We start from the raw sequence: 9,574 nt of genomic DNA on the forward strand, positions 1-9,574 counted from the left end.
TTTATTTGTGTAGAGATGAGGTCTCGCCACCCAGGCGGGTATCGAACCCGCGGGCTCAGGCAATCCACTCACCTCAGCCTCCCAAAGGTGCGGGATTACAGGCTGAGCCACCGAGCCCGAATGATATCACATTTTTAAATCATGTGTGCCATGCCTCAATTCCATTGCCAAAACTTCCATTGCCATAAATCTTTTGACGTGGATATTTCCCCTTGAGTATAGATACACAAAGTAATGAAAGAGGGAGCATCATCACTTATCTTATATAAACTTGTAAAAAGATTAAAGAAGAATATTATGAATAGCTATATGCCAACAAATTAAAAAATCAAGATGAATTGGACAAATTCCTAGAAAGACATAAACTACCAAAACTGGTATAAGAAGAAAAACAGCCTGGGTACTGCGGCTCATGCCTGTAATCCCAGCATTTGAGACCAGCCTAAGCAACATAGTGAGCCCTCATTTGTACACACACACACACACACACACACACACACACACACACACACACACGACAGATGTGGTGGCACGCACCTGTAGTACCAGCTAGTCAAGAGCCCGAGGCAGAAGGACGACCTGAGCACAGGCGGTCAAGGCCAGATCCAAATGGCTTCACTGTTAAATTCAAACAGTGAAGTACCAAACATTTAAAGCAGAGTTAAAATTGATTCTTCACAAATACTTTAAAAATATAGAAGTGGTGGGAACACTTCCTAACTTATACTAGGTAGCCAGTATTACCCTGATACTGAAAACAAAGATATCACAAAATAAAAAAACTACAGATCAATAACCCATATGATTATAAGCAAAAAAATCCTCAACAAAATACTAGCAAACCAAATCCAACAATATACGCAGAGAATTTTACACCATAATCTACTAGTATTTTTTTTTCACAAAGTTGGTTTAACAGAAAATCAATTAACATAATGCATCATATTAACAGAATAAAGAATAAAACATATGATCATCTTAAAAGATGCGGAAAAAACATTTGTAAAAAATCGAACACAGTTTTATAATAAAAAATACACAACAAAGTAGTAAACCTGATGGAAGACATCTATGAAAAACCCACACGTAACATTATACAGTGTGGGGGAGGGGTAAGGAGAAGGAACTCCCTCAGAAAAAACAGAATATATTTTTAAATTGTGTATTTATTTTTACATGTTTAAACTTCAGTAACCTTCAAAGTACTTGCTACTTGATGCAATACATCTGTTGAGATGCTTTTTCCACTGATCAAAACAGTTTTTGAACTCATCAATTTTGGTATCCTTTAGTGCTTTTGTTGCTTTTTGTTTCACCTCTTCCACATAGGCAAACATTTCCCTTTGAGGATTTTTTTTCCTTTGGAGAAACTAAAAAGTCTCTGGGGGTGAGATTGGGTAAACAGGGAGGGTGGGGCATGGGGGTCATGCCATTTTTTCATCAAAAACTGTAGAACACTCAAAGTGGCGTGGAAAAATGCATTGTCATGGTAGAAGAACCTGCCACCTGTTTGCCAAAACTCATGACGTTTCTTCTGTAAATTGTGACACAACCTACTCAAAAGTTCCAGATAAAAAGTTTGGTTGACCATTTGATCTGGAGAAACAAATTCTGAGTGCACAATCCCTCTCACATCAAAGAAACAAATAATCATTATCTTCACATTTGAGTTCACGTGTGCTTTTTTTGGGTTGTGGGAAAGTGGCAGTTTTCCATTTCCTAGACTGTTGTTTCATTTCAGGGTTGTAACCGTAGAACCAAGATTCAGCTCCACTTATGATTTTGGAAAAAAAAAAAAAAAATCAAGGTTAACCTCCAACTGCTTCTTCAAAGCATGGTGGGTAGTCAAGCGATTGTCTCTTTGTTCAGGCATGAGCAGGTGAGACATGGATTTTGCTAAAACTCATTTCTTGTGGAAATTTTCAAATAAAATTCACTGACGGGAAACTCCATGACACCCTAGTCCATTTCACAAGTTCATCAATAGTCAATAGTCCAACAGCATTCTTCCAAGATGATTTGAAGAATTCGTACCAGATTTTCTTCAGTTTGGCAGGTCAAAGGATACCCAGAATGAGGTTGATTGTCAATTGACATTTCACTTTTTTTCTTTTTTTGAGTCAAAGTCTGTTGCCTAGGCTAAAGTGCAGTGGCACACTCATTGCCACTGCAGCCTCGACTGTTGGGCTCAGGCAATCCTTCTGCCTCAGCCTTCCAAGTAGCTGGAATCACAGGTGCACAGCACCATGCTAGGCTAATTTTTTTGATTTATTGGAGAGATGAAGTCTCACCAAGTTTGCCCAGGCTGATCTTGAACCCTTGGGCTCAGGCAATCTTTTTCGCCTCTGCCTCCCAAAGTGCTGGGATTCCAAGTGTGAGACACTGTGCCTGGTTTCACCTTATTTTAAATGGGAAAAGCGTTCATAAACTCAGAAAATTGTCTTTGTAAGCTGTCTGTAGCCCAACACCATTTCTACCGCATTTTTTTCGCAACAGAAAACAAAATTTCATGGCTGCGTGTTGTACATCATGAAATGGGCAAACGCATTGAAAAAAAAATCTAAAAAAAAAAAAAAAAAAAGCTCTAAAGCAGAATGCAGCCTCTCCCAACAACACTAGCTAGTACACTGACCCAGCAGTGGAAGCCTGTACTACAAGGGGCCTGCTCTCCAAAAGATAATTCCAAATTTTGGGGAGTTCCCCCTCATACTTAATTGTGGAAGACAAATGCTTTCCCTCAAGATTAGGAACAAGAATTTCTTGTCACTTCTGTTTAGCATTATACTGGAAGTTCTAGTCAGGGTGATTAAGAAAAAAAGTAAATTAGAGAAGAATCCAGATTGGAAAGAAGGAAGAACATCTGTCTCTATTTACAGATGGCTTACAAGGTCTGGCAATTAAGTTCATGCACTCATCCTATAAAAGGTGCTACATACCTCATTGCTGAAGATCCTTACAGTCATCTTTGAAGTACTTCCCTTGGAAAGCTATGCACTGACACCAGTGCCTAGTCCACCCATTTTGGAGCAATTTTGGGACTCTCTGAAATGGCCATCAGAGCTGCTGTTGTATTACCCTTGATGGCCTGAATGCCATCAAAATGTCTTCCTTTCAATATTTCCTTTGTTGTTGGGTAAAGAAAAAAGTCACTGGGGGCCAGATCAGGTGAGTAGGGTGTTCCAGTACAGTTATTTGTTTACTGGCTAAAAACTCTCTCACAGACAGTGTCGTGTCAGTTGGTACATTGTTGTGATGCAAGAGTTCCTTCTGGACCATTTTTGCATACACTTTTCTCATGCCAAGATTTTCTGTTAAGATTTTTTGTTTCTTTATTGATTTTTATTTGGTCTGTTATTCTTTTCACAGTCAGCAATGATTCTGATACACAATTCGATGAATTTTTGCAATGTTTTTGTAAATTCTGTTTGTTACTGGCCATCCTGACACCTCTTCATCAGTGATGTTTCTTCTCCTCTCAGAAAAAAATGTTTAATCCATTTGTACACTGCCATTTTCTTCATGGTATTAGCCTCATAATCTTGGACTAGCATGTCCCTGATTTAACTTTCACTCTTGCCAAGTTTTTTTTGTTTTTTTGGTTTTTTTTGAGAAAGTAGGATTTATTGAGAGGACAGGAAAACTCCCATAGTGGGAGGGTACCCCAAGGGGTTGCCAAGTTTAGTGAGAAATTTAATGTTTGTTCATTGCTCTAATTTGAGCTCTGACATTCTTGTGATGGCACACAAAAACATACGAGTGCCATTCAGCAAAACATTTCCACACGACACAAGCACAACTGTGAGACACTGATATACCAAGGTTATAAAACCTTACCGAGTTGTTTGTATAATGCTGTCAACAAAAGAGCACAGTGGTGAGTTTGTGAACTTAATTGTCACATTACACACACACACACACACACACACACACACACACACACACACACACACACCATCCTAAGGGGTGTGTGTGTGTGTGTGTGTGTGTGTGTGTGTGTGTGTGTGTGTGTATATCACCCAAAGGTATTCACAAAAACTATTAGATCTAATAAACACATTTAGCAAGGTTGTATACACAATATCAATTTACAAAATTTGTCGTATTTTATATACCGGCAATGAACAATCCAAACATAAAACTAAGAAAACAATTTCATTCATAATAGGACCACAAAGAATAAAATCAATCAAGAGGAAATCATCAATGCTTATATGTACCTAGCAACATAGTCTCAAAATAAGCAGGGCATCTGTAGACATCTGTGCTGAAAATAAACTGACAAAACCACAATTATTGTACTTGATTTTAGCACATTTCTATGTATCAAAAACAGGGAACTTAAGGGGACGAACTATTCTATACTAAAAATATTAAACAAAATAATTTTGGCAAAACAGGTATGTGTGAAAATACTAAAACGTATACGCATAGACATACCTACCCTTATAAAATAGAAAACATACATTATTTTCAAGTTGCTGTACACACACTTGTGCACACACACACACACACAAATGTACAATATAAACATGAGTACCCGTGATATAAAAATATACATTTTTGCATATATTGAGCATTTTAAATCCAGAAAATAGAATCTCAAAAAATTTAAAAGAAACCATATCTGTTAAGGTCCTCATTCTCTTTAAATGTTGCAATTAATTTGCAAATCAGTCATAAAAAGTTAAATTTTGAAAATGATAACATGTATACCTGAGGAATTTATAATTTAAAAGTGCATCACAATATAAATTATAAAATATTTAAAACTGAGGTTCTCCCTATTTCAACTAAAATATCCTGGACATAAACAACAAACAAACATAGTAAGACTCTGGAAGGTAAAAAAAAGCTGCCTGGCTCGGGACCTCAGGACCTGAGGGACAACAACTGTGATGAATTTCTGGGTTTTCTCCTCATCTCCCATATGTCTTAGTGGAGGCCCTGGTGAAGCCAGTGACCTCAAACTGCCAGTAGGCACAAACCAAAATAGCTCCAAGGAAAGTCTGCTCCCTCCAACCAAAGAACTGAGAAAAGGGAAGCCGACCAGAACAAAAAACTCTTTAGATTCTAAATATCTACCATAGTCCAGCTGGCACCAAAGGAAAAACTGTCTATCGCTCTCCTTGGTGCCTGTGAGACTGAGCAGGAGTTGAACTTCTTATCTTACTAGGGGACAATGAGGCAAAATGAGTTGACCCTCCACTTCCCCAACTGAGTTGGTATCAGAGAGGCTGAATGAGTAGCTTGACCTCCACCCTCACCAGGAAGCAAAGTCAATGGTGCAAGGCAGTGCCACTGCACTCTGCAATCCCTGCCAGGGGAGTGTCAGGGAGGCCCAGAGTAGACCTTCTGCTTCCACACAACAGCAATGAGCCAAAGCAAAGGGGAACAAGTTGGGGCTCTACTTTTGCAGGTATAGAAGTTCTTTTCCCTCCCCCAACTGTGTTATTGAGGTGATCTGAGAAACTGCAGAGTGGCAATCTTTCAGGTATTAGGCTCTCTTTAGCGTCTTCCCAGACAATCCCAGAGCCAGAGGGAGATCCTGGATGTAGGCTATAGTAGATCAGTAAGTAGTCCTCATTTAAAGATATACAAGTTTATCACCCTATCATCCGGTAGAGCTCTGGTGCCATTTTGACTAAAAGAAGACAAAAGTAGGAAACTCAACTTGTGAAGTGCAACTATGCCTATACGACTACCTTTTCAATCAGAAAAACACAACTTATGGAGCAAACTTAGGTAGATCCCTTTACTTATAAACATCATAAATTAATGGTGCCTTGAGATCATTTTTACCTAGCCATCTATAGCCCTACACACATGAGGATATAAAGGCTTTGAGAACCCCATTATCCTTGGGTGGGAGCTTAGAATTTATCTTCTTGCAAAATCACTATAAAGGTGACTTGATGGGGTTTAAAAATTTAAAATACTGTTACAAACACATGCCATTTCATCATGGGTTACAGGGACTTTCGTGAACTAGAATCCAAGCTTGAACTAGAAACCAAGTACCCTTCATATCATTGTTTCTTAAGGAAAATGCATTCAAAGCTACAAGCAACCAATTTGCAAACTTTGGTAATACAATTAATTCTCATTTTGGGGGTGCTTGGTGTTTTTCTTTTATTGCTTCAATGGATCCATTTTTGCTACCTTGTTTCAAGTTACATTTTACTATTACTTATTCTGCATAAAACTTTTACTAATTTCTAGAATGCAGGATATGTCATTCAATTTTTAAAATATGCTTTGTCAATTAAGGTAGCATTTTTCTATGCTAACATCCCAGTTAAGGCCATTTCATGATCAACATGGAGATCAAGAAAATAGGTTGAAAATGCTTGACTATGTCAATCATAATCTGATCTACTATTCCAAAATACAACTAATTATAATATAAGACTGTAAAGACAAAATAATAAGTTCAGCTTTTAAATAAACCTTTAAGATACATACCCAAACTAACTACAATGAAACTTTAAAAAATTAAATTAAATCTGGAGGAAGAGGTTCTCTCAACTAAATCTATTAACCGTATTTTAAACAGTTCATACATCACAAACATTATCAATAACATTACAAATTATATAGACAATGTTGCTTTCTGATCAAATAATTTTAAGTCAATCATCTATTCTCCTTCATTAGATAATTATGCATTTAGAATCCACACTACATGAGAGTTTATCTTGCTCAAGACTAAGCTCAAGACTTATTTAGTCATTATCATTAGGAAACTCAAATGGAGTATGTGTCATTGGTTCTGAGAAAGGAGGCTATTGAGACATAGATAATTTTGTCTGTGTACTTGTCCACAATCACACAGGAAACAACTTGTAGAGCCAACATTCAAATCCAGGTATTTGAACTCCAAGCCCATATTTTAACAATCTCTTTCTTTTTAAAACATCTTTATGGTCATTTGCATACTTGTTGTTTTTAATTAAATGATTTTCAGTAAATTTACAGAATTGCGTATCATTGTTATAATCTAGTTCTTGAACATATCCACTGTCCCAAAAAGATCCCTTTCTATCATTCCCTTTTCGACTCCTACTCCCAGGCAACCACTAATCTACTTTCTGTCTCTATAGATTTTCCTTTTCTGGACATGTCATATAAAGGGAATCATTCACTATTTCATTTGGCTTCTTAGCCTTAGCATGTTTTTTAGATTCATCCATGTTGTAACATATATCAATATTACATACTTTTTATTGCTGCATCCCTTATAGCTTTATCCTGGACAACTAATCTTATAATTAAAAAGAAATAAAAATGTTTTAATATTAGGATCTGAGATCTTCTTACACTAGTAAAAACATTTCTCTTGCACAACATCTTTTATATTTTAACCATTAAAGTGAGTACCTTACATCATTTAATACGACATTCCCCAAAACATCTTTACTTGTTGCCTGCCTCAATCCGTCTGCACAACATCACTGGAGTAATATAGTTAACAACAACAAAAAAATGTTTTCATCACATTGCTTTTAGAGTCTCAATAGCACCCAAGTACCTATAGAATGAAGTCCAAACTCACTGGGCTTGTTCTTCCAATCAAACCCTTTATTCTGTTTTCTGTCTAACTTCACACCCCTTTTCCTTTATTTGGTCAGATTTCTCTGACTGATCCCCTACATGTTTAACTCATTTTTATATGTGCACTTTTGCCTGTCCTGTCACCTCAATAGCAATTCTTCCCCTTTTCTCAGGTTCTATCCCAAACCCTACCTCCTGTAGTGCTTCATCCTTGTGCTCCCTAGCCCTATTTCTCTTTCCTCTCAGCTCTTTAGGAATGACTCTGTAACACATATTTAGCCTTAGGCAGTACCAGAATTGTTCATCTGTGGAAGTTTAATCTTTCCCAGGGAGTGAATCTCCTTCAATCCAGAAACTGTATTTTCAGATGCGAGCTATTTGATGGCAGGATTCACACAGATTCCTTTGTGTGTTGGGGGTGGGGGGAGTTGCTTCCAAAATCAATATTTTACATATAGTAATATTCAAGAAAGTTCACTGAATAAAAAAATTATTAACCTACACAGCCAGAAAAAAGTGAAAGCACAAAATAATACTGACTAATGAAAGCAATCTGTTTTCTTTTAACTCTAAGTAAGGAAGTGAACAGACATAAACTTCAACTTCACTATCACCACTTCAGCAACAAAAGAGTTAAGAATAATTCCTAAGAAATGTGTGTCCAACCTCTTAGCTATACCATTAGACAAAGTCTTTTTTCAAGAGTGAGATGAAAAATGTACACCACCACAATGGGGGCTATCTAAATGGAGCTCCATCACTGCCAAATACTCCCAGTGCCTGAGTAAAGTAAGAGATGCTCAGGTCTAATTTCCAGTCCAGCAGGGCTTTCATTTTCTTCCAATCATAAGACAGAGAGCTACCCCGGAATAGAAAAACGACACAAGAAAGAACAATGACAGATTTCTACTCCATGGCAACATGCCAAAGGCTTGTTTAATCATGGTCCTGGAAGTCAGGAAAAGTGGCATTTAGTTATTGGTACTTGAACAAAATATCCTTCTAGGTTTGTAATCAAGATTTTATATTTCCTTCTAATCACGTTCCCTTTTTGGTACATACTGCTTTTCAAAACATAGTGAAATGTACTGAAAAATCAGAAAAAACTCTCTAACTTTAAAATAGCAAGAAGGTATTTGTGCTCTAAGATGCTTATCAATCCATGATTACTGCAACACTATGATTCTCATTAAGAAAGTCACTTCATCTCCTGACATCTCTATTTCTTGTAATGGCAGTAACATTCTCCCAGTTTACCAAGCTTATATGTAGATATAATATTTGCCTTCTCTTCTCTGAAGTCCTTTTTCTTCAATACCTCTCACACCATGTCTCCTCCTTTAACAATAATTAACCATTCACTCATCCATCTATCCATCAAATGTTTACTAAGTATCTACTATGTGCTGGGCAATGTGCTTTATGTGGAAGAGTCAGCAGTAAGCAAGACGGACACCGTCCCTGAAGCATGCAGCTTGCAGTCTAATTCATCTCTTTCCTCCTCTCTTAATTGCAGTCTGTGCTTGGCACTGCTGCCTGATTCTTCAGCTATTAATAGTCTTGGCCTTATGGCCCTTTCTGATTTCTCTGCCTTTGTGTCTCTTTTCACACCGATAATGCCCTAACACACATCTCTTCTCACACTGAGAATGCCCTAAAACACATCTATAGAAATTGCTCTCCTCAAGAAAGCTCATTTCCCCCAAGAGACCTCCCTCCAGTTGTAATTTTGCTTTCTTGGACTTTCCATGGGATTTTATTTCTTTCCCTACCTTTATCTTTTATTATCATCATATATATATATACAAATCATTATTCTTCACCCACTCCAATCTCTTAAAAGCTGAGCATGCCTCAGCCTTCATGTATTATATCAGCAAGAATATTTTCTGTTAAGAGTTCATAAAACATGAGTCTTTTACAGAAGACTTTGACTTCATTGAACCTAAAAGTGCCAGATAAATTTGAATTATATAATCATGGAGGGCAAGTATACTGATTTCATGACATTTTCCTCCTAGTA

The 9,574-nt window shown here is 37.2% G+C and overlaps 1 protein-coding gene across 1 annotated transcript in view; it reads right to left on the reverse strand.

Moving 5' to 3' along the window:
• LOC103261054 (WD repeat-containing protein 72-like) overlaps window positions 1-2,963 on the reverse strand; it is a 124,547-nt gene extending 121,584 nt beyond the window's left edge. The window contains exon 1 of the mRNA XM_008058680.2: window positions 2,937-2,963. Within this exon, the coding sequence (XP_008056871.2) occupies window positions 2,937-2,963 (27 nt within the window). The remainder of the gene's footprint in view (window positions 1-2,936) is intronic.
• Between the last annotated feature and the right edge of the window lie 6,611 nt (window positions 2,964-9,574).

The sequence above is a fragment of the Carlito syrichta genome, unplaced genomic scaffold (genome assembly GCF_000164805.1).
Source record: "Carlito syrichta isolate Samal-C Ts95f unplaced genomic scaffold, Tarsius_syrichta-2.0.1 Scaffold303577, whole genome shotgun sequence".
NCBI classification, from domain to species: Eukaryota; Metazoa; Chordata; class Mammalia; order Primates; family Tarsiidae; genus Carlito; species Carlito syrichta.